This window comes from Colletotrichum higginsianum, chromosome 6 (genome assembly GCF_001672515.1).
Source record: "Colletotrichum higginsianum IMI 349063 chromosome 6, whole genome shotgun sequence".
NCBI lineage: Eukaryota > Fungi > Ascomycota > Sordariomycetes > Glomerellales > Glomerellaceae > Colletotrichum > Colletotrichum higginsianum.
In genome coordinates, this window is record NC_030959.1 from 4,442,332 (window position 1) to 4,465,901 (window position 23,570).

The 23,570-nt window shown below is 54.8% G+C and overlaps 7 protein-coding genes across 7 annotated transcripts; 4 read left to right on the forward strand and 3 right to left on the reverse strand.

Annotated features, from left to right (window-relative positions):
* Positions 1-4,083: 4,083 nt before the first annotated feature.
* On the reverse strand, positions 4,084-5,263 carry CH63R_09681 (Zinc-binding dehydrogenase family; the record flags this gene model as incomplete). The annotated part of the gene is made up of 2 exons (XM_018304655.1): positions 4,084-4,606; positions 4,692-5,263. The coding sequence occupies 2 exons, from the start codon at positions 5,261-5,263 to the stop codon at positions 4,084-4,086; spliced, it is 1,095 nt and encodes a 364-aa protein (XP_018156678.1).
* Positions 5,264-5,844: 581 nt separating this feature from the next.
* Positions 5,845-6,375, forward strand: CH63R_09682 (Hemoglobin; the record flags this gene model as incomplete). Its single annotated transcript, XM_018304656.1, has 1 exon — positions 5,845-6,375. One exon carries the CDS (start codon positions 5,845-5,847, stop codon positions 6,373-6,375), a length of 531 nt encoding a protein of 176 aa, XP_018156679.1.
* Positions 6,376-6,727: 352 nt separating this feature from the next.
* CH63R_09683 (Integral membrane protein) lies at positions 6,728-8,149 on the forward strand (the record flags this gene model as incomplete). Its single annotated transcript, XM_018304657.1, has 1 exon — positions 6,728-8,149. The coding sequence occupies one exon, from the start codon at positions 6,728-6,730 to the stop codon at positions 8,147-8,149; it is 1,422 nt and encodes a 473-aa protein (XP_018156680.1).
* Positions 8,150-8,341: 192 nt separating this feature from the next.
* Positions 8,342-9,119, reverse strand: CH63R_09684 (Citrinin biosynthesis oxydoreductase CtnB; the record flags this gene model as incomplete). Its single annotated transcript, XM_018304658.1, has 2 exons — positions 8,342-8,568; positions 8,645-9,119. 2 exons carry the CDS (start codon positions 9,117-9,119, stop codon positions 8,342-8,344), a joined length of 702 nt encoding a protein of 233 aa, XP_018156681.1.
* Positions 9,120-9,655: 536 nt separating this feature from the next.
* Positions 9,656-10,856, forward strand: CH63R_09685 (Alpha-ketoglutarate-dependent-dichlorophenoxyacetate; the record flags this gene model as incomplete). The annotated part of the gene is made up of 3 exons (XM_018304659.1): positions 9,656-9,784; positions 9,863-10,072; positions 10,140-10,856. 3 exons carry the CDS (start codon positions 9,656-9,658, stop codon positions 10,854-10,856), a joined length of 1,056 nt encoding a protein of 351 aa, XP_018156682.1.
* Positions 10,857-11,302: 446 nt separating this feature from the next.
* On the reverse strand, positions 11,303-13,491 carry CH63R_09686 (Efflux pump; the record flags this gene model as incomplete). Its single annotated transcript, XM_018304660.1, has 8 exons — positions 11,303-11,716; positions 11,778-11,938; positions 12,001-12,531; positions 12,574-12,645; positions 12,805-12,979; positions 13,054-13,105; positions 13,186-13,262; positions 13,342-13,491. 8 exons carry the CDS (start codon positions 13,489-13,491, stop codon positions 11,303-11,305), a joined length of 1,632 nt encoding a protein of 543 aa, XP_018156683.1.
* A 1,373-nt stretch (positions 13,492-14,864) lies between these two features.
* Positions 14,865-23,199, forward strand: CH63R_09687 (Polyketide synthase/peptide synthetase; the record flags this gene model as incomplete). The annotated part of the gene is made up of 5 exons (XM_018304661.1): positions 14,865-15,419; positions 15,510-16,248; positions 16,329-21,915; positions 22,032-22,774; positions 22,856-23,199. 5 exons carry the CDS (start codon positions 14,865-14,867, stop codon positions 23,197-23,199), a joined length of 7,968 nt encoding a protein of 2,655 aa, XP_018156684.1.
* Between the last annotated feature and the right edge of the window lie 371 nt (positions 23,200-23,570).

Sequence of the window (23,570 nt, forward strand, 5' to 3'; positions counted from 1 at the left end):
GGTAAGTCAACATACCCACATCTGGCCCCCCCCCACATCTGGCCCCCCCAAAAATGAAGCCATCTCCAACATCACCACCATTTTCACTTAATTACTGCCCTCTTCTAGATGCCACTACAATACAGTCTTCAGCTTCACTAGGTAAATCAGACTCGCTGGATTCACCTGCAGTATCCTCTTTTTCACCAGCCTCAACCTGCGCCTTCTGCACGTCTGAGATAGTGGCAAACTTAGTGTTAGGATCCAGCTGGACTGCCTTCCTTTTCCTCACTGCAGTATTGGCCACTTGGGCCTGCAGAAGCTCCAGCTTGTGCTGGGCAGTTGCCAGCTCATATGCCTTTTCACTGAACCCTTTTTTCACCTTCATGAAAAGGAGGCGTTGAGTACTGGCGTCATTATCCAGCTCTGTGAATAGCTTCAGTTGGCCAGCCAGATCCTTCATCTTCCTTGGCGTCGACCACACCACTGCAGATGACGCAGATGCCCATCCCTCAGCTTCCTTGCCTCCAGACTGCCCTTTGCAGGCCTGATCTAATGGCCCTGGTGTTGATGGGAGCAGTAATGAGCTCATAAGAGGCTTCGCCATAGAGACAGGCCATAGTCCAGTCCATTTCCATCCACTCTTGATGTTCTGCATTGTCAGGCCTGCCAGACGAGCCTTCTGATAACAGCCTATAAAGTTCCTCTTGCCTACAATAGTAGAGTCATTCCACTGACTGAGGTATCCAAGCTCCTTCCTATAGGCTGCCTTTACAGGGCTGAAGACTGACTGGTCAAGTGGCTGGAGGACATGGGAGGTGTGTGGTGGCAAGAACAATAGGTGGATGTTATTAATATAGCAGAGCCACATAAATTCCGTCGTTGTGTGACTCCCATGGCCATCAACAACAAGCAGTCTGGCCTCCTCCTTGCCCTCCTTGCCCTGGGAGACAGTCTGAGGGATGAAGACCTTCTGCAGCCATTCAACTGCAGTGTCGTCTGTAGTCCATCCATTCTCTGTTGCAGTGAACTGCCATCCTTTATAAGGGCCAAGGTCTAGAGGAAACCACTGCTGCTGGACTGTCTTGCCCTTATATATGATGAGGGGATCAAGGGCATGGCCCAGGGCAGAGATGCATTCGATGATGGATACCCATGCCCTTGATCCAGGCTGTTTCTTGCGGACAGACTTCGTCTCAGACATGCCTAGCACTAGCCCATTAGATCCTTGGCCCTCAAGGATACCAGTCTCATCCATGTTGTATCTATTGGCTGGTTTAATGCCCTTGATCTCTGGTATGGCGAGGAGTTTGAACCAGTCCCTGATGACCTCAGTAGATGCCCCATTAATACGTCTTGAATCTATAGGGCGACTTCTCTGCACCTTGACTGATGGATTTCTCTTCAAGAAGGCTTGGATCCATCCCTTTCCTATAGGCTCTGTGTCCCCTATAGCATGAAGGATCCTTCCTGCGAATACCCTCACTTGTTGATGAGTTGGGGCAAGGCCAAGGGCATGCTGGATTCGCACCCATTCAGCCAGCTTAGCCTCCTGATCTGGGGATAACCTCTGGAGGTCACAGAAGGCAGCTGTCCTTGCTTGGACACCTTGGAGTCGATGACGAAGTGTTGACCTTGGGATCCCCCATTCAGATGATGCCTTGTGAATAGACTGGCCATTGGCGACGGCATCTAAGGCCTGTTTGACCTCATACTCGGTGTATTTGCCCATAAGGACTATAAAAGGTTATGTAGAAAAAATGAAGTCATTTGGTTAAAAACTGTAAATGTTGTGATGTGGTGAAGTTGGTGAAAATAGGAGGCTGGTGATGGTGATGAGGCATTTTTGGGGGGGCCAGATGTGGGGGGGGGCCAGATGTGGGTATGTTGACTTACCTCAAATGCAACAGCGTAATTGCTAAATACCGAAAGGGCAATAGCAGTAATATAGAACTTCATTTTTAGAGAGATTGCAGTTAATATAAAAGTGTATTAAAATCTTGTTTTAACTGAGTTAATGGATAAGTAGGTAAAGTTGAATCTGGTAAAAGTAATAATTAGTTCAAGCTGATAATGGGAATTAGACACCATTATATATCTGAATATACATCTGTAATACAAAAGTTTGCATGAAAAGGAATAGCAGTATTAGTAGGAGTGGAGAGTTTATAAAACTTACTGAGTTTCAAAAGTGTTACTTTTACTCCCTAATTAACCGAATACCTAATTTTTAAGATTAAGAATGAAAGTAATCTGAAATGCAGAAGAAAGTCTAAAATCTAGCAGTCTCTTAATTAGAGTTTTCTTACCTGAGTCATTGTAAGCTTTACTCTACCCTCAGGGAAATTGACGTAGCTAACCCTACAATTAATAGGATAAGTTCCGAAGGTATTCGGTTCTAGTAGGATAAGTTCCGAAGGTAATCGGTTCTAAGAGGATAGGTTCCGAAGGTAATCGGTTCTAAGAGGATAGGTTCCAAAAGTAGTCGATTCTACTGCTTTTGATCCCTCCTAGTACTCTACTATCTTAGAAAAGGCGTTGCTTATAATGCAAGTTGTTAAATAGAAATTGAAGTGTATTGTAAATGGTGGAGCAAATGAATTAACTTGCAACTGTGCTGAGGAAATTGCATCTAGCCTTTTCATTGCGTTAATTATTTAAGCTGAACGATTTTAGATAAGAGTTTGGCTCGTCAAAGTTGTTAAGTGTCAAAGTGAACAAGGTGACAACCCGGGCTAGCCATCAGCCCTGCGCCCCTGGAATACTTGACTCGAGTTGTAAAAGTTGTAGAAAGTGCTGTAATGCATGTCTTGTAAAGCGGGTCCCTGAAACGACGCCTGATACCGGCGCCCTTTCCTGCTTTGCAGGAATACACTGGCGTTGACTAATATCGTTGTTAGCACATCATTGTGACTTGAGTTAACTTGTCTCAGCTTCGAAGCACAGTTCGGCGTACTCTGTATTGCGAGCCAGCGAAGAACTCTTAAGTAACGGAGTTGTATAAGTACTCTAGACTGCTACAGACTATTCAAGTTCTGCAGTAGCCCACAAGGATTCAGCGTCCTAGTCTATTTCTGCATTACATTACTTCACTAGTTCATATCTCAAACTACAGCAACTATGCATCCTTCTTTTTTTCTTAGCTTTGCATTATTCCTAGCTTCTGTTGCCGTTGCGCAACGCGGTCTAGGAGGTGTGTTTCTTAACATACTTTTACTGTCTAGTTCTATACAGTTACGCTAACAGCATAATTCTAAAGGGGAATGTAGGGGTGACAACGACTGCATAAGGTGTGTAGGCGGCGTTACGCCTCTTATTTGCAAGAGTATGTTTAAATAGCCTTCTATTAATACCCTGGTATCCCTTGCCTTTTTTAATGCACAATGCCTAATATTCATGTTCACAGCCGATTCTACATCAACAACTGGCAAGAGATGCGCAACTGCTAGCCCCCCGTGCCAGCCATTTTTTGACTAAGTTACAGAGAAACTTGACTTCAATTGACTGGATAGACTTGGGGCTACTTAGGAAACTAAGTAGACTTATCTACCTATCTAGATACATTGTAGAACTAGTTATCCTCTCTTAACATCTAACTGAAGTTTTTATTATAAAACCTACTAGAATGTAAATTTTACATTTTACTCTGCAGTTAGCCCTAGAATTATAAGTAGATGCATAATAGATTATAGGTAGCACCCTTTAGTACAACATACATTTAGACTATAACTAAGCCCTCCCTAAATGTACCTTCTAATAGGCCTTTTATAACTAAGTTCTTTTTAAATGCTATTTGCATTATGCATATAGTAATATTAATACCTTTAATAATATACTCTTAGATTCTAAGTGCAGCCTCTATCTAGTTAAAGTATATAAGTGACCTGCATTTAGGGTTAGCCCTCTAGTGCTTTCTTAGTACCTTATTTACTGTACAAAGTCTGCAGTTCTCAGCCTTAATAAGAGCCAGTTAGTGTGCTAACTTGCTAACTAGTATATACTACGAACTTAGGATGCCTTCTACTTATTTTTTAGTCTTTTCAAACTATTAGAGATGTATTGTCTACCCTATCTGTAAGATAAGCAGTAGCAGCAAGTTTTTTGTTAAAGCTGAACAACAAGCTTCTCTCCTGATGGAGGGTTTCTCTTTAGTGTCTGAAGTCCCTCCAGGATGGCAGGAAATCCCTCTATAACCTTGACAGGGTGCGGTCTCAACTTTCCCTCGTCAAGGAGCCGCTGCGCGGTTGCGAACCACTTGACGGCAAACTCTCTCACCTCGACGTCGGCATCACGCTCAAACGGCGGGGGCCAGCTGATTGGCTTGCCGTGCATCGAGGGACCCAGGACCCAGTCCGGCGTCACCGTGTGTTTTCTAGTGTGGAGGACGTCGGGGAACGGCTCCAGCCGCGTGTACTTGCCACCAGTCCGGCCGAGGCACGCGTAGCAGAATGCCATGGTGTCGACCTCGGATATGCAGTCCAAGGCGAACTTCAGGCTCTGTTTGGTGTAGTCCTTGATGTCTTGGACGCAGGTTTTCGAATTGTAGTCAAACACAACATCTGCGCCGTAAGACTTGACCAAGTCAAAGTTTTTCTGCGAGCAAGTCCCGATCACTATCATGCCAGATCTGCGCGCCGGGAAAACCCTCCGTTGTCAGTCTGTGTGGTCTTTTTTTCCAACGGCACGGTAGACTCAGAAGAAATGTTACCCACAGTTTCGCCAGTTGTACCGCCATTGTTCCCACACTCGAGCTCGCGCCGTAAATCAGGATATGCCTACCCTTGCCCTCTGTGACGGGCGCCTCCGGGTGTCCAGGGATGCCCAAGGACTTGAACAACGCCAGTCCCATCGTCGCAACCGCCGTGCCCAACGATGCCGCCTGGAGGTCGGATATGGTTTCCGGCACCTTGAGACATGCGTGTGCGCTGGCGCCGACGACGTTCGCGAAGGCGCCCACTGCTGGGGTGAGGCTGTGCATGCCCTGCACCGCGCTGCATACTCTGTCGCCGACGGCCAGGGATGCTGGCGTCAGGGTTGCTGCCTTGCTGCCGAGAGCGAGGACGGTACCGGAGAAGTCGTGGCCGGCGATTGCGCCTGGTGTGATCAGGCGGCCCTGCATCTTGTTGTCGACGGGGTTCAAGGCCACGGCCATCACTGATACGAGAACCATGTCGTCCTCGAGCTGGGGCACGGGGGCGTCGTTTGTGATCTCTAGGTTGCCATTGCATGATCCCACGATTGCCGTTTGACGGCCGAGCACGCCGGGGGCTGTTGTTTTGTCCATGTGGGTATTCTCTGAGTCAAACGTTTTCTCTGCGTCTTGCAGTGTCACTGAGTCTGAAATTGGCGCAACGAGTCTCACTGAATTAGCCGCGTTTATAATCGTTATCCAAGTGATTCGTGTCTTCCTTCTCCTAGTCTCGGTCCCAGCCTCCAACTTGATACCAAGCGTTTTGCCTAAATATAGTTCATGTTTTCAAAGTGAACCGAGACTGTTCTCTCTCTCCGACCCCCGTCGGCGAAACAGCTGAGACTGATTCGGCGCAATGGGTGGGTTTTTTTTGGGGCAAAAGCAAAAGTCGCCGTCGGCAAGGATTTGTCAACGTTGTTGGTTCATCCCAGGTCGGCGGCACCGCCTCACCTCCTTATGCGGAAAAGTGGTCTGTGGTGGTCTCCATGATATCAAGGCAAGCAGAGGGGAGGCTGTGCATGCACCGCGTGTGTCGATCAGCCGCCTGGTTGAGGTGAGAGAAAGTCGATTAAAGAAGACGCTCAAAGAAGACGGATCATATCAGGATCTGTTTAACAGGATTCAGTTTACCTCACCACACAATTGAACCCATCGCTGTCCAGTAATAAGAAACCATGTTTGAGCCAGCTACCACCGCTACCTCGATGGCCGTTGCCCAAGACGACATGCAGCCGCCGTCTTCGGACTGGGCTGTCAACGACGTGGAGGCAGTCTCGCCCGAGAAAATGGCCATCGTTAACGCCACTGCACCACAACTCAAAGAGCAGGCCATGGCCATCACCATGTCCTTTTACTATAGCATGAAAGACGTCTACCCGGAGCTGATTGCCAAGTTCGCCAAACAGCCGCGGCAACTGTCGACGGCAATCCTGGCTTACTGTCAGTTGCTGGATGATCCACCAAAGCTGATGAAGGGGGTGGAGAGGATCGCCAAGATACACGTAGACGCAGACATCACGCCGGACCTGTATGCGTTGGTTGGCAAGGGGTTCATCCAGGCCGTTGGAGAGGTCTTGGGAGATCAGGCGACGCCCGAAGTGCTGGAAGCTTGGGATGATGCGTTCAGGGTCCTCTCCAACGTTTTGATAGCTTCAGAGAAACAGCTATACTCCCAACGGCAAAGAACAGACACCGTATCCGTCTGAGCAACTTTGGTGTTTTAGTGAAAGAAGATAGTGGCTTTGGATCGAACGCAGTTACAACCATGCCGTAGGGCTTGGTAGGATATTTAAATGATTCATGTCAGTGGTCCAAAAAGACACGACAGTAGCGTTATTCGTCTTTGTAATTACCCTTGGACTGAATCATGGAGCCGGATCAGACGTGCACGTCTTAAAACCCTGCCTGCACATGTGCCGCCATCAATTATACATTCGATGATTAAGCTTCATAGCCTGTACACACGCTGGGTGAAAAACCACTTCTTCCAACAATTATCCCCAAACAGACCTCAATTTCGTTTATCTTGTCCAAGAAACACCAAACAAGACGTTCATAATGTCGTCTGCTCTACATCTCGGCTGCACAGGACCGCAGCGCAAACCTCTGATCGTAATGATGTCTATTCCGACCTATGGTCACACCCTGCCCCTCCTCAAGATCTGCTCGCACCTCGTCGCGCGTGGCTATTCAGTCTTCTTCATCGGTGGCACCGAGCATCAGGCCCAGATACGCCGCGCTGGCGCGGAATTCATCGAGCATCCGCCGTGGGGCATAACGGACGAATTCAAAGCCGAAAGGGACAAGATCGTTAACGTTTTCCGACGCAACACCTTTGAGGCCGAGCACGTCTACGTCGGGAGCATGCCGCAGCGACACCGAGTCCTTCGCTCCACGCTGGAGCATGTGCGCAGGAAGCACCCGGAAGAGGAGGTCCTCATCATGCACGAGTGTATCTCGGCCTTTGCGACGCTCCCCTTCTTTTACGGCGCACCGCTGCCCGCGGGCTATAGCAGGCTTCCCAAAGTCATCAACATCCCCATCTATCCGATGTTTGTGTGGAGCATCGACACTCCTCCGTTCGGACCTGGCAGCCCCCCGACGACGACCTGGCTGGGACGCCTAGCGAACTTGCTCCTTTACTACGTCATCGTCAGCCTGCCAATGTATCGTCAAATCTTGGGGCGCGTCAACCAAGAGATGAAGGTTCTCGGTGCCACTCGCCAGGTCACGGGCTGGCTGCCCGACGTGGTGACCACCACGGCGGACGTGGTCTTGATGATATGCAGCCCCAGCATGGAGTACCCGCGATCTGATCTCGATCCCAAAATCCGCTTCATCGGCTGCCTACCAAACAACGTCTCTACGACGTCTTTTCGGCCAACCTTCCAGCCGCCGGCATGGTGGTCGACCATCCAAGAGAACGCCAAGCTGCCGTCGCAGACCAGAAAGCGGCTGGTTATGGTCACTCAGGGGACTCTGTCCGTGGACTACAACGACCTCCTGATTCCACTCATGCAGGCGCTGGCTGGCCGACGAGATGTTTTGGTCGTCGCGCTCTTGGGAGGGCGTGACAAGGAGCTGCCTCGAGACTTTCCAGTACCCTCGAACGCCTACGTGGCCCAGTACTTTCCATATGAGGTAATCCTTCCTCTGAGCGATATATCTGTACAGAATGGCGGGTACGGCGGTTGGACGCAGGCCGTAATGTATGGCGTTCCGACGGTCCTCGCGGGGGCGACAGAGGAAAAGCGAGAGAATGTGATGCGCGGGCAGTGGACTGGCACATCCGTGGGGATCAAAAAGCGACGGCCCTCTGTGCAAGAGTTACGAGAGGCAGTGGATACTATCCTCGAGAGCTATGACGAGTACAAGTCGACAGTGTTGAAGCTGAAGGCAGAAAACGAACGCCTGGATGCCATGACACAGATCGAGCGGGCGACAGAGGGATTTCCCTTGGACACAGTTCGGCAGTCATAAATGCCAGCACGGGAATAAGTGACCATATTGGCACTGGATGGTTCATCGTTCTCGCTGACGGAGACACTCGGCGCCGTGCTAGTCGAGTGGTTGAGCGCTGTGATCTGACCATGACAACTTTCTTTTTGTTAACTACTGGACATGTGTATGCCTGGATGGGCCAAGCAGCTACACTCGTACTTTGAATACGCTCTACATAATCACAACAGACTGGGTCATCTGTGATAAAAACCCCAGCACCCTATCTACATCCGCCTGCGTTGTAGGAACGTGATGGCTGCCCTCAAACTCCATGTATTTGGTCTTCGGCCCCTTCCAGAAGTTCTCATACATCTTCCTTGACTGCCCATTGTAGGGGTCTTTTGTTCCAACAAGATGCAGCGAGGGGATCCCTACAGTCTGGTCATGAATCGCCGAGTCTACAACGTGTGTGCGCGTGTCAGTTTGGCTGTCGTTTCAAGTAACCCGTCAGCCGGCGGGCGTATTTCTACGTACGTTCTTTTGGGGAAGTGAGCAATGTCAACGGCGGATACGTAGAGCACACCAGCCAGGCGAACTGGAACGTCAGACACTGTCCCCAATACCGACCCAGCTCGTGCTGGTCGAGGAGCAAACCCGTGGCGATGCCGCACCCTTGCGAGAAAGCAACTATACCGACATACGGCGCATCGCTCACTTGCTTAAGCAGGTTGCCCAGGTGGTTTCGCACCGTCTCGCGCTCGCGGTTGATGTCTTCGGCCGTCAACCCGAGGTGCTCCGAGTTGGACTCCTCGCACTGCCACCGGTAGAACGGCCCCGAGCCAGCAAAGGTCGGATGCATACCGGGTCCGATGCCACATTCGAATGGCGCGTTGGGGAAGACGAAATCGAAACGGTCGTCGAGCGCCTTTGTGAACCGCCGGAGCTGGACTCTGAAGATGGCGGCGTTGGAGCCTGCGCCGTGCAGACAGAGGATCTTGGGTTTGACCATGGATGCTGTATCACGGTGTCTATCCTGAGCGTATCAGACTGGTGGTGGGCACTGCAGGCAGCTTTTCAGGATGATATCTCGACGTTTGCAACAACGGAACAATGGGAGGAACTCGCAAAAAGGTTTGTGAATCACTTCAGAGTGAGAAAAGGCCCAGAATAGGAAGAGCCACGCAGGAGCTGCCAAGGACGAGTAACGACCGGCCGGTAAACGTTGACAAGATCTGTTCCGGTTTCATCACGGGTCGCTAAGGCGGATTTGGTTTCATGGCATATTGACAGATGACCAGTCTGCAGCAATGTGTCCTGCGGGCACTTTTGCAAGTCCTATCTTGGCTTGCTGTCTGGGCAGAGACAACATAAGGCCCGGCGGAGTGGAGTTGAGCCATTTCTGGTCTCGGCACCTTCATGACTCTCAGTTCCGGCCGGTCGCGGTTTTAGAGACACAGAGGTAAGTTAAATATGGCACTGTCCATGCCAGGGTAGCTAATCATGTTGGTGTCAACCACGTTCACAATTCGCCGATAACCAATTCACATGACAATGGCACCCCACATTCAGACGGAGCAGCTTCACCCCGTTTTCGGGGCTTCGGTGTCGGGAGTAGATTTCTCCAAGCCGGTCTCTGAAGAAGTGCAACTAGAGATTCAGAAAGCCCTGCATCAGGTGAACAAGTCATCCTCCGTGGAACCATCAAGGGATGCTCTCATGGACCACTCATGCTAACGTTGTCATGGTCTGCAGTATGGGGTTCTTGTGTTTCGGGACACGGCACTTGACGACCAGAAGCATGTCGATTTTGCCAAAATGTTTGGTGCTATCGACAAGTTGAACATTCCGCCTGGCAGCGGCATCAAAGCCCGTTTCGAGACGGATGAGTTGCAGGATCAAGGAAATCTGGGCTTGGACGGTACGGTTCTTCCTGAGGAGTCTCCAAAGGCACACTTCAACAAGGTATGGGAGAGCATACACACAAATGAAACCTCGCACTCGACTCACTTTCTTTTTGCCAACTCGACAGGGCAATTTGCTGTTTCACGTAGACAATAGCTATCACCCCCAGCGGGTGAAATACTCCATGCTTCGCGCCGTCGACCTCCCTCCCCAAGGGATGGGCGGGAACACCGAGTTCGTCGATGTGCGCCAGGCGTGGGACGACTTACCGGAGCCGTGGAAGCAGGAGCTCCAAGCAAACGGGTATCGAGTGAGGCACTCCATGTGGCACTCCCGCAAGCTCGCCTCGCCCGATTTCTTTGCGCGGCTCGATGCCACAAACTACCCGTCCTCTCTCCGAAACCTGGTCCAGGAGCACCCCGACACCGGGCGAGCCCTCCTGTACCTTGCCTCGCACTGCTTCGAGATCGAGGGCTTGTCGGCGGCCGAGTCCAAAGAAAAGCTCGACTTCCTGATGAGCCACGCCACACAGGAAAAGCGTATTCTCTCCCTTCCCTGGCTCAACAAAGGCGACATGATGGTCTGGGATAACCGTTGCGTGATGCACCGTGGGCAGCCTCTTGCAGGACCTTACAAGCGAGACTTGCGTCGGGCTACGATTCTCGACGAGGGCCCGGAGGCGTACAGTTTCGACGCAAAGGACTATGATTACATGAAGTTTTGGTCCGCCGCTTTCCATGTCATGCAGCAGTATGACACTGGAGTCCAGGAGGCGGCAAAGAAGCAGCTTGGTCTTGCGGGAAAGGACGTCGCCGGCCTGGAGAAGGCCATACCTACAGTGTAGTAGTAGAAACAGCGAGAGCGCCGTTGCGAAATTTCAAGCAGCAGTTGGTCTAGTTTGAATGAATTCAAAATAAAACTGAAGGAAGTTGATTGAGATGGATAAAATGCCAGCACATCGGACCATGAGATACTGCCGAGCAAGATAGAATGAAGCATGGCTGTCGCACTGCAAAACCTTGGCTCCTCACACCAGATGCGGCGGGATCTTGACCTTTTGCATGTGGATTGGAACCCAGAGAACTTGGTGTGTACAGTGATAAATCAACTACATTGAAGCTTAATCGTTTGCTTGCCTTGTTTGACGCTGGGAATGTCCCTGGTCAGGGCTAGTCAGAGCTATCAGAGGCCGGGATCTAGAGCAGACAGTAAACTTTCCACCTTACCGCAAAGCAAAGGGTAATCTAAAATAGTAGATACAACAGCAACCAAGGTCAGACGCAAAGGCCCTCAATTCGCATTATCACCGATCACGCCCTTAGTCTCCTTGACGTTACCCTCCTCAGTCCTTTGAGTCCCTGCGTTGGATGATCTCATGCCCCAGGCGAAGAGGAAAGAGACTCCAGACAGGCCCGTAGCAAGTAGGAACACGCCCCGGAGACCACCCGCAAATGCGTCCAAGGCACTTGCGAGCTCGTCCCCGGACAAGACGTGGCGAAACTCTGTTGCTCCTCCGGTTAGCACGATGTCTGCCGCGGCTGCGTTGGAGACGCGTCGCTCGACCTCCGTCCGCAACACGTTGTCGAAAGCGACACTGGCAGCAGTCGATGCAAGCGCACTTCCGAGATACATGCCAAACGTCACGATGGAGGACGCAATGGAGATTTGGTCTTGAGGCAAGGCGATTTGGGCAGCAATGCTGGGCTACGATGCGCACCTAGTTAGCTCACTGCTCTCTGCTGTGCTAGTAATCTTGGTAACTCACTGACTGCAGCGACATTCCGCGTCCGCAACCGGCAAGGAACTGGGACAGGATCCAATAAGGAGTGGGCGTGGCGGTCGAGAACCTGCTCAGCAGACCGCATGCCACGGTGTGCACAGCAGTACCTACCAACGCCCACGGAAGATAGTACCCAATCTTGCCGACTGTATAACGAGTCAGTAAAAGTTGCCATCTCCTCCATGGACGGCGAGAGACTAGAACTGACTCAGGAAGCCCGATGCGAGAGAGAACAAGATCTGGCCCGGCAATCCGGGGATCGTGTAGACCGCACCGGTCAGGGCGGACTCGCCACGCACAGACTGGAAGTAGAGCGGCAGAAAGTAGCTCTGTACTGTCGTCGCACCGATGGTGAACATCAGAGTCGCCGCGCCGGACCAAACAACCCGCTGCTTGGCAATGGACGGTGGCATCAACGCCCGATGGCCCATGTGAGCACTCCAGTAGACGAAAAACGCAAACAGGATGACGGAAAACACAAACATGCCAATGAGTATGGGACTGTTCCAGGGGAGCAGGTCGCCGCCGATATTGAGGACTAGAAGCAGCAAGCAGGTCGCGGCCGTGCAGAGGCTGCAGCCCAGAATGTCGAAATAGTGGTGGAGGCCACGGAGCACGATGCGCCAGTCGGGCTTTGCGGTCTGCTCCGGTATACCCGTGAAAACTAGTAGCAGGATTGCCACGGCGCCGATGGGGAGATTCATGTAAAAGACTGGCACGAGTGTGAGTATCTTGGAACCTGTTCAGTGAGGAAGAGACAATCTTCTCTGTTCTTGCTTACTCCAACGCCAGGTGCTGTACTCGGTAATGATGCCTCCGACAATCGGACCCAAAAGCATGCCAGGGGCCGCGACTAGGAGATTCGTTGGCCGTTAGAATGAGTGAACGAATGGCTCGGGAACAAGGGTTTGACGACTCACGGGACATGACCACCGCAGTGAGCCCTGGTGTGTGTGTCTGGTCAGCTCGACGTTTTTCTCTCAAAACCAAACAAGGTCGGCCATGAACTCACCTGGTCGTTTTTCCAAAGGCGCCAAGCCCGCAATGACGGTTTGATTTCCTATCAAGAGACCGGAACCCCCCATGCCCGCCACTGCTCTGCCCAAGATGAGCATCGCCGAGGAGCTTGCTATTCCACATAAAAGGGACCCGATTTCGAAAAACAGGATGAAGCCTATGAGAGACCACTGCTCGCGTCGTCCTTTAGCCACAGGAAAGCCCGTCTTGTAAAACCCCATGGTCTGGGCGATAGCCGACGCACCTTTGTAGGGAGGAAAGTGAATATCTTGCCGGCAATCGGTTGGAAAACAGTGCTAGTTACCCACCATGGTCATCAGAAAAGATTGCAATTGCTTCAAAGCTGTAGGTAACCATATTTCTTGACTTGACTCACTTGGTGATGAAGTACGCGCTCCCGTACCAGCCGATATCATGAAGAGATTCGAATTCGTCCGTGATATTCGGTATGGCCTGATTGTCGGCATGGTCAATACGGGTCTCGTCCCGATTATGCGCAAGGGTTCAAAAATATTCACGCCGGTGAACTTACGGGACCGAGGATTGAGCCGTCGAGAAAGTGGACAAACACGACTAGACAAGTTCCTCCCATTGCCGCCCACAATGCCCTGCCTTGCAGATATTCATGCTGCACGTTCTTCTCTTGTTGGAGGGGTTCGGATCGAATGGATAGCGAATCCATTATTGAAGTGTAAGTCACTTTGTCTTCCGTCGCTGTGCTGTGCTGATCGAGAAGCCTACCGGGTCGCCCGCGTCGACTTGAAGAAGCAGTGGTGTCGTTTGATGTCTACCACGGCGTATAGACGAGGTCGTGGGGCCTCATCTCCTACTGACTGACTAGGCGGTGCAGCCGGCTGTCCATCACCCCCAGGATGCGCAGCCATTGATTTTTACCTGTTCTGGAAGCGCGGTGTCACGCGTTACAGATGCGACTATCAAACCTCAAACCGCTAGAGACCGAGTCGGTCGAGCGTCGGGCTGGCTATCATCATACGCCTTGACTAGAATCATTGCCGCCAGATCGCATCCCTGTACAATTTGCTACCTCAACAGCCAGCCCCATTGTAGTGAATCACACTTGAGCGAAACTCTCTAACAAACGAGCTTGATTGAGGTAACCAAGGTTACCCTGGTAAGGGGTACGGCCATTACCTCAACTTACCCCCCTGCTTATGCAAGGTGCCATGGGGCCGTAGTGGGGAGGGGTAAGGGCCGATCAGCGGCGGAGGTAAGATGAAGGAAGGGTACCGGCAGTAGTCAGACTATTTTTGTCCGTCAGCCAATGGTGGCGGATTCAATGCTCGGTTCTTCATGAAGTAAAAAATAAATAAAAATAAAGATTGACTCCCTTCCACCCCACTGCCGCCGTGGCGAGGCAACTGCCAAGTCCTCTTGACTTGACCCAAGAGAATCTTACCGTCTAAGGTTTTGCTGGGATGGCGGGTTGGACGTGCAGGTCGTTTAGAACACTTGCACGACAAACCACGAACTCCCGACGATAATACACATGTTGACATGTAACCCGTCTCCGCCAAGTTGCTGCCAGACCTTTCGAAACATCCCCGTATCCCGTCGGCTGCAAGACATACACCAGTCCACCTGACTTGACGAGTAAGTTGTAGCCGGTCCGGCGGATTTCTTGGCTCAGAGCGCAAAGTTCTGAAATAAATTGTGTTTGATCATGGTCAGCAACACGCCGGGGCTGCGTTTAGTAATCAGCAGCTCTGCGGCGGTGCACACGGGTCGATTTCGCAGTCTCGAGTGTAACGCTCAGCAGTTCTTCTAGAGAGGTTTCACACTGCTAAGGAATCGTGATGGACGATGTCTAACAGATGAGGTGAAACAGAATGGTTCTCTAGCAGCGGTGTCTGACACGGACTATCCACAGTACATAAGATAGAGTACGTCTGATGTTGTTCCATTCGATCTTGTAAGAGTCGTCACTTCCAAGCGAGCTTTGTTGGTGCCTATTCATCCCATTCACTTCAACTTTCTCCCTTGTCCGCTTTGGCTGTATTAGAGTCTTGCGCAGAGTTCTACCGCGTCACATCAGCCATGGATGCTCACGCGCTAGAGCCTATAGCCATCGTTGGCATGGGATGTCGCTTCCCAGGATCTGCCAACTCGCCTTCCAAACTGTGGGAGCTTCTGAGGTCGCCCCGCGATCTTGCCCAGCGCATTCCGAAGCAGAGATGGAATCTCGACAAATTCTACCACCCGACAGGCAGCCATCACGGCACCACAAACGTAACGGAATCCTACTTCCTGGACGAGCAAGATGACATTCGACATTTTGACACAAAGTTCTTCGGCGTGGGCACCGCAGAAGCAGAGGCCATGGACCCCCAGCATCGCATGCTGCTCGAGGTCGTGTACGAAGCCATGGAACACGGGGGGTTCACGCTCTCCTCGCTCCAAAACTCGGACACGGCCGTCTACGTCGGCATGATGTGCACCGACTACAACATCACGTTGGGGCTCGACTCGACATTCATTCCACAATACACGGCCACCGGCGTCTCGCCTAGCAACGCCTCCAGCCGCATTTCCTACTACTTCAACTGGCATGGCCCGTCAATGACAATCGACACGGCGTGTTCATCCAGTCTGGTAAGCAAGCATCTTACTCAAGAACAACACATCCCACAAGATTATCTCCCCGGCCGGTCGTTCGCTGACGATGTTATATGAGTTCTTTAGGTTGCCGTCCACCAAGCAGTAGACCAACTGCGAACAGGACGCTCCCGTGTGGCCGTGGCGTGCGGTACCAATCTGATGATCAATGTCTCCCCTTACCTGACGGAAAGCAAGCTAAACATGCTCTCCCCCACCGGCCGCTCGCGCATGTGGGATGCCGACGCCGACGGCTACGCGCGCGGCGACGGCATAGCGACGGTGCTTCTCAAGCGGCTGAGCGACGCCATTGCCGACGGCGACGCGATCGAAGGCATCATCCGCAACACGGGCTTCACGCACGATGGGCGAACGCTAGGGATTACCATGCCCAGCGGTCAGGCGCAGGCGGACCTGATCAGGCGGACGTACGAAGAAGCCGGGCTGGACTTGGCGAACAGGGCCAACTGGCCGCAATTCTTCGAGGCGCACGGAACGGGAACCCCCGTCGGCGACCCTCAGGAGGCGTCGGCGCTCGCGTCGGCCTTTTACCCGGATGGCGACAACGCCTATGAGCAAGACGACCGGCTTCTCGTGGGCTCTATCAAGACCCTCGTAGGCCACACAGAGGGCACGGCCGGGCTCGCGGGTCTTTTAAAGGGTTGTCTTGCTCTCAAGCATGCCGAGATCCCGCCCAACCTGTTGTTCAATCGGCTATCTCCCGGGGTAGCGCCGTACTACAAGCACTTGTGCATCCCGACGGAGCTGCGGCCGTGGCCGGCAGTGCCCGGAAACCAACCGAGGAGAGCCAGTGTGAACAGTTTTGGTAAGTCTGAATATCGTGTGTTCGCAAGACTCTGCCACACAACGCCTGAAGAGAGCTAACCGCGCAATTGCCAACTCTAGGCTTCGGAGGCACTGATGCCCATGCCATCTTGGAAAGCTACGAGGAGAGGTCGCCCTCCGGGCAGAGGATAGGGGAGAGTAGCCGTGCTCCGGTAGTAGTGCTGCCTTTTATGTTTTCCGCTGCTTCCGAGGACGCACTGAGCGGGTTGCTCGCCAAGTACGAGTCCTACCTCGAGGATCACCCGGACGTCAACCTCGACAATTTGGGATACACGCTCGGCTGCAGACGATCTGCCCTGCCTTACAAGGTGGCACTGACGGCTTCAACGGCGTCCGATCTCGCAGACAAGATTCGTGATGTGGTCCGTAAAGGAAAGGAAGATGAGAGCGACGATAGGATGGGATCATGGGGGAGAACATCCGCGGAGCCATCCACATCGTACCTGGGAATCTTCACCGGACAGGGCGCGCAGTGGCCGAGGATGGGGGTTGAGTTGATCGCCGCCTCTCCGGTTGCCTCGTCCGTCCTAGCCGACCTGCAAGCATCCCTCGATACATTGCCCGTCGAGCACGACCGGCCCAGTTGGAAACTCATCGACCAGCTATCTGCCCCAGACGACATCTCCCGAGTCGCAGCCGCCGACGTAGCGCAGCCACTGTGCACCGCCGTGCAGATCATCCTTGTTCATCTTCTACGGCTGGCCGGCATCCAGTTTGAAGCTGTCGTCGGCCATTCCTCTGGGGAGATTGCTGCCGCGTACGCGGCCGGCCTACTCTCCGCCACGGATGCCATCCGCGTCGCCTACTACCGTGGCTTGTGGGTGACGCGTCAACATGGCGGGGGTGAAAAGGGTGCCATGCTCGCCGTGGGAACATCTCACGAAGACGCCGCGGCCCTCTGCGAGTCCGAAGATATGGAAGGGCGCATCACCGTGGCCGCCGTCAACTCCCCCTCCAGCGTGACCTTGTCCGGGGACGAAAGTGCCGTCTTACAGGCCAAGTCCGTTTTCGAGGAGGAGGGCAAGTTCTGCCGGCTCCTCCGCGTAGACAAGGCGTACCATTCACATCACATGCTTGCCTCTGCGAAGGCGTATGAGGAGTCTCTGATTGCCTGCGGCATCAAGTGTCCCACGCCCAATGAAGACGCGGGTGCCGTTCGGTGGTACTCGAGCGTCGACGGCGGCGGCGGTATTCTGATGGCTCCGGACGCCGGTATCGACGCCACGTATTGGGTGCGCAACATGACGAGCCCGGTCCTGTTTTTGAGTGCTCTCAAGGCAGCGCTCGCCGCGCACCCTGGCGTCAACGTCGCCATCGAAGTCGGGCCGCATCCGGCCTTGAAGGGGCCGGCGACGGACATCGTCCAGACAGTTGGAAACGGGCTGGCCGGCAACCCTCTTCCATACTTTGGGACCCTTCAACGCGGCGTGAACGACGTCGATGCTTTCTCCGAGCTGCTGGGAGGCCTGTGGACACTCCGCGGTCCAGAACCTCTGCGCCTGCAGGCTTATCAGGAATCCTTTGGTGCCGGACGCGCTCGGCTCCTGTCCGACCTGCCGACATACGCGTGGGATCACGACAGGCCACTCTGGTGGGAGGCTCGGTCGACGCGGAACTTTCTCCGACAAGAGGACGTGTTCCACGACCTGCTCGGTAGCAAAACCTCGGACGCCTCTGCCGAGGAGTGGAAATGGGTCAACTGGCTCAAGCCAGACGAGATCCCCTGGCTCTCTGGGCACTCGCTCCAGGGGCAACAGGTGTTCCCGGGAGCCGGTTACCTCGTCATGGCAGTCGAGGCCTGCATGAGGCTGGCTGGCAAACACTCGGTGCGGCTGCTCGAGTTCAACAACATCGACATCAGAAAGGCCTTGGCTATTCCCAACGCCGGGACGGAGACCGTGGTGGCTCTGTCGGGCATCCGTTGGGCCATGCAACAGAGCGACAACACCGCCGCAGAGGCCGTCAAAGGCACCATCGCCGCCCGGTTCACCTGCTCATCGCCCCCAAGCAAGGAGGCCAACGAGCTGCTGCTCAACTGCTGTTGCGAGGTGCTCATCACCCTCGGGCAACACGACCCGGACATGCTCGCACCTCGGGCCGGCGCGCCTCTTGCCATGGCTGACGTGGCAGTGGACGACTTCTACGCCGCCATGACGAAGCTAGGCTACTACTACGAGGGGCCTTTCAAGTGCATCACCAGCCTGCAGCGCAAGCTGGACGTCTCGAGCGGCACCGTCCGCCGACCCGTCGTCGAGCCTGATAGCACCGAGACGCCGTTGCTCATCCACACCGGCATGCTAGACAGCGTCCTCCAGGCCCTCTTCGCGGCCTACTCGGCCCCGGGAGACAACCGCCTCTGGTCGATGCACGCGCCCCGCGAGATCAAACGAATTCGCATCAACCCTGGTCTGCTATCGGCGGCGGCGGCGGCACAGCCCAGCGCCGCGCACGAAGAGCACCTCCTGGCCTTCGACACGGTCTTGACGGACGCGACGCAACGGAACCGCATGGTGGGCGATGTCGACCTGTACACGACGGGCTATGGGCAGAAGCTGTTGGAGATCGAGGGTCTGGCCTTTGTGCCGCTCTCCAAGTTTGCGCCCGCCAACGACCGCCACGTGTTTGCTCAGTACGCGTGGGTAGCGGACGCTCCGAGCGGCGAGCGCGCCCTCGCCGAGACGACGGGGTTCGCCGTGGCTCCCGACGGCCTGGCAAAGGCCGAGGCCCTCGAGCGGATATCCTTCTTCTACCTGCGCACCATCCGAGAAACATTGCACGTCGAGAAGGCCAAGGACAACCGCAATCCTCCACTCGCAGATCACCGTCTTGGCTTGCTGCGTTGGGCGGATCACGTCCATCAGCTCGTCGAGAGTGGGAAGCATCCGTACATCCCGGCACGCTGGCTGGAGGACGACCAGCCGACCATCGACCGCATCAGTGCTCCGATCGCCGACGACGCGGACGTTCAACTCGGTCTCGCAGTCGGCCGGAACCTGCCCGACGTGATCCGCAAAGACGAGAACATCTTGGTCCACATGATGGCCGGTGGTCTTCTCGACCGATACTATGAACAGGGTCTCGGGCTCGCGGACCTCAACAAGTGGAGCGCAAACCTCGCGCTGCAGGTCTCCCGCCGGCACCCGCAGATGTCCATTGTCGAAATCGGCGCCGGCACCGGCGGGACAACCAAGGGCATCGTGTCCGCCCTGTCAGAGTCCTTCGCCTCGTACACCTTCACCGACATCTCGCCGAGCTTCTTCGAGAAGGCCCGGGAGAACCTGGCCGCGTGGGGAGAACGTCTCGAGTACAAGGCGCTGGACATCGACAACGAGCCGGCCGCGCAGGGCTTCGTCACGGACATGTACGATCTTGCCGTTGCGGGCAACGTTCTGCACGCGACCCCTGATCTGGGCAAGACGCTGCGGAACTGCCGCACCCTGCTGAAACCCGGTGGGTTCCTCATGGCGGTCGAGTGTGTCGACGACACGGCCATCCGCGCCGGCTTCGTCCAGGGCGGCTTGGAAGGCTGGTGGATCGGTGCCGAGACGGGCCGCCCCTGGGGACCGACCGTCTCGCTCGCCGAATGGGATACTCTGCTGAAGGCAAGCGGATTTGCGGGCATCGAGACGGCCACGCCTGTCCTCAATGGCTTATACAACCAGGCCTCCGTTTGGATGGCGAGAGCCATCGACGACGACTTCCGTATCCTGCGTGCACCATTGGCGGCAGCAGAGTCCAAGCAATACATCATCCCGGACCTGGTTCTTTTGGGCACTCGGGTAGGACGTGATGCGGAAGCGCTGGCCAAGGGTATTCGCAGCATTCTCGCGTCAGCGAGTCGTGACACGGCCGCCGTCGCCAATGTCACGGTGGAGAGGATCCATGAGATCGAGTCACTCGACGCCCTTGCGCCGCATGATGAAGATGGCAGAGAGGGTCTCAAGTTGCCGGAACACTGCACATTACTCTCCCTCGTCGAGCTAAACGCTCCCGTCTTCGAGGACTTGACCAGCCACAGATGGGAGGCTCTGAAAGGAGCGCTGACGCCGTGCTCTAGCATCCTCTGGCTGACTGCGGGCGCGCGGAACGGCATTGTGCCCTTTGCCTCGATGATGGCCGGTGTCATCCGTACCCTTGTCAACGAGATGGGGGTCAAGAGCTTCCAGATGCTGGACGTCGACAAGGCCTCGGACCTGCCTGCCAACGTTGTCGCGGATACCGTTCTGAAGCTCGCCATACAGCACGAGTGGAAGGCCAAGAGGGTCCAGAAGAACATGACATGGACCCTTGAGCCCGAGTACGCGTTCGAGGACGGCGTCCTCAAGGTTCTGAGAGTGGTTCCGGATCCCGCGAGGAACGACAGATACAACTCGCTCCATCGACGCGTGACCAAGTTCATCGGGCTCCCGCGCGGTGGGGACCTGTCCGTAACGGCGGCTGCGCCTCTTGTCAGAGCGTCGTGGAACGAGGCAGAGACATGCTGGAACCTGAGGGAAGAAGCTCGCGAGGGCATCCAGACGGATTTGGACGTGTTCACCGACGCCGGTGCGCAGACTGAGGATATGATGGTCATGGACGTCGACTATGCCCTCTTGTCATCCGTCCGCACACCCGCCGGCTGGCTACATCTCGTCGTTGGCCACGATGCTGCTCTTCGTGGCGACGGCACTCGATACGTCTGCGTGGCGCCGAAGCACGCCTCGACCGTTGTAGTGCCCAGGGCATGCGCGATCCCCACAAGCGGTGAGAGCATCATCCAGCCCTTCTTGTCGTACGTGGCGGGGTTTCTGTTCTGCCACAGGCTGTTCGAGGTGATCCCTCCCAGGGGCAGCGTGCTTCTCCACAGCCCCGACGCCGTCTTCGCCGGCATCTTCGCCAAGCTCGCGGGAGAGAGGCAGATCAACGTCCGCTTCACGTCGGCCGAACCCGTCAAAGCAAGCAAGCAAAACTGGATCTGCCTACACCCACGGTCGCCGGGTCGGGTCATTGCCGCCGCCATCCCCAAGAAGCTGGACGTCTTTGTCGACATGTCCGAATACGGCCTTGTCGCGGATGGTGACAGCCATGTCTACAAGTTGGACGGCGGGGGCCCCGAGTACGCCTTGTCGGCCACGCTGCGAGAGAACTTGCCCTCGCACACTGCCCGTTACGACATGTCGTTGTTCTTGGCCGCGCAGGCGGAGCCGGTGCAGACGTTCGCCGCCACTGCGACCGCCTCCGGCTGCAATCTCGAGCCCGTTGCGCGGCTTCTGCGGGACGGTAACAAGCTGGCGACAGACTTGCTCTACGACATCCCGGATGGTATGCCGCTGGAAATGGTGCATCTCAACGAGATCTCGACAGAACAGGCGAGATTCACGCGACCCAGGGACCTTCGCATCATTGACTGGGCGGAGCACGCCGAGCCATCCTCGCCCATGGTCAACGTCGAAGTGGAACCCATCGACCGCCGACCTGGCCTATTCCGCAGTGACGAGACGTATTGGCTGGTCGGTCTCGCCGGAGACATGGGCCGCTCGCTGTGTGACTGGATGGTCGACCACGGCGCCCGGAACATCGTCTTGTCGAGCAGGAACCCCAAGTTGCCTCAAGACTGGGTGGAGGCTCACGGCGCCAAGAACGGCGCACGCGTGGGCGGAGTCTCGATGTAAGTGTTTTGTTGCCTTTGTCCCATGTTTGTTCCGCACTTGTCCTGCGTAACGGGGCCCTCTCTTCTACCTTTGAGGTCCGAATACTAACAACGGCTTCCCATCCAACCCATAGGGACGTCACCTCCTTCGCAAGTACAGCGCGTGCCAAAGATGCAATCCTGAACGAACTCGGCTTCCCTAAGATCACCGGCGTGGCCAACGGTGCCATGATCCTGCGAGACAAGCCCATGGTCGAGACAGACTTTGATACTCTGCAGCAGGTGCTTCGACCCAAGGTGGACGGGACGCAACATCTCGACAAGCTCTTTTCCGAGGAGGGCGACCTTTCCTGGTTCATCGTCCTCACCTCGTTCGCCTCCATCATCGGAAACATGGGACAAATGGCCTACTCGGCCGCCAACTGCTTCCAAACGGCGCTGGTGCGAAACCGCCGCGCCCGCGGTCTCCCGGGCAGCGCCATCGACATCAACATGGTCGTCGGCGTGGGCTACGTCGAGCGGGAGCGTCGCACCGGCGGCCTCGACCGGCACGCCGCCGACCGTCTGCTGAATCGTTCGCAGCTGCTGCCCGTGTCGGAGCCGGACCTCCATCAGATGTTCGCCGAGGCCGTCGTGGCCTGTCGTGAAGGCCCCGAGGTGGGCGATTCGGAAATCATCACCGGTCTGCAGCACTTGACGACGGAAAAGGCTGCGGATACCTTCTGGGGGCTGAGCCCCAAGTTCTCCCACTGGGTTCGTGATAGAAGCGCGAGCGGGGCTCAGGGAGCAGGGTCGGCTCACCAAGAGGCGAGAGTCCCCCTCAAGGCTCGTCTGGCTCAAGCGAATGGGCTGGAACAAGCTCTCAAGATTGTCAAAGGTCTGTTGATACGTCCTCGACGTGTGAAACCACAGTCAGCTTGAATGCGTCTGCTAACAGCATCTTTTCACACCATCACAGACGCCATGTTGGCCAAGCTTAGACTTGCCCTGTCCACCGACAAGCTTGATCCAAACATGCCGTTGGTGGATCTAGGCGTGGACTCGCTGGTGGCCGTGCTGTTGCGTAACTGGTCCATCCAAGAGACTGGAGTGGACGTGCCGGTGCTGAAAACCCTGGGCGGAGACTCGACGTTGGAGATCGCGCAGTTCATCGTCGAGAACCTCGGGATCAATACCGACGAGGCCCTCGCCGACACTCTCAGCATTTCAGCATCAGACACAGGCTTTAACAGCGACAGCGCATCCTCTTCTACACGCTCCCCGGCTTCAGAGCTAACAAGCGTCTCCAGCAATTCCAAGTAACGTTGTAGCTAGAAGATAAAAATGAACTGAACCGAGGAATATACAGTTCTTACTCAGCCCCTGCACGAAAACTCTTGACTTTGGTCTCTGACCGTGCGCTCCGGCCTGGTCCTCTCCCGCAATCAAGTGAAACTCCACAAACTGATGCAGATTGCCTCAAAGGTAGAAGCGATCGGTGCTAAAAAGGTCTGTCTGAGTGGCAACGGTCTAGACGATGTCAAATCACAGACGCAAGGTGACAGCTAAGCTACACATGCAGCCGAGCGAGGCCTGGCGAAAAGCTGGACGTAAAACGCATATCAGCCACCATCACTGGGATTTACCAACGACGTATCTCGTCTGCGGTAGCCAATATCGCCGCTGTGCTGTAC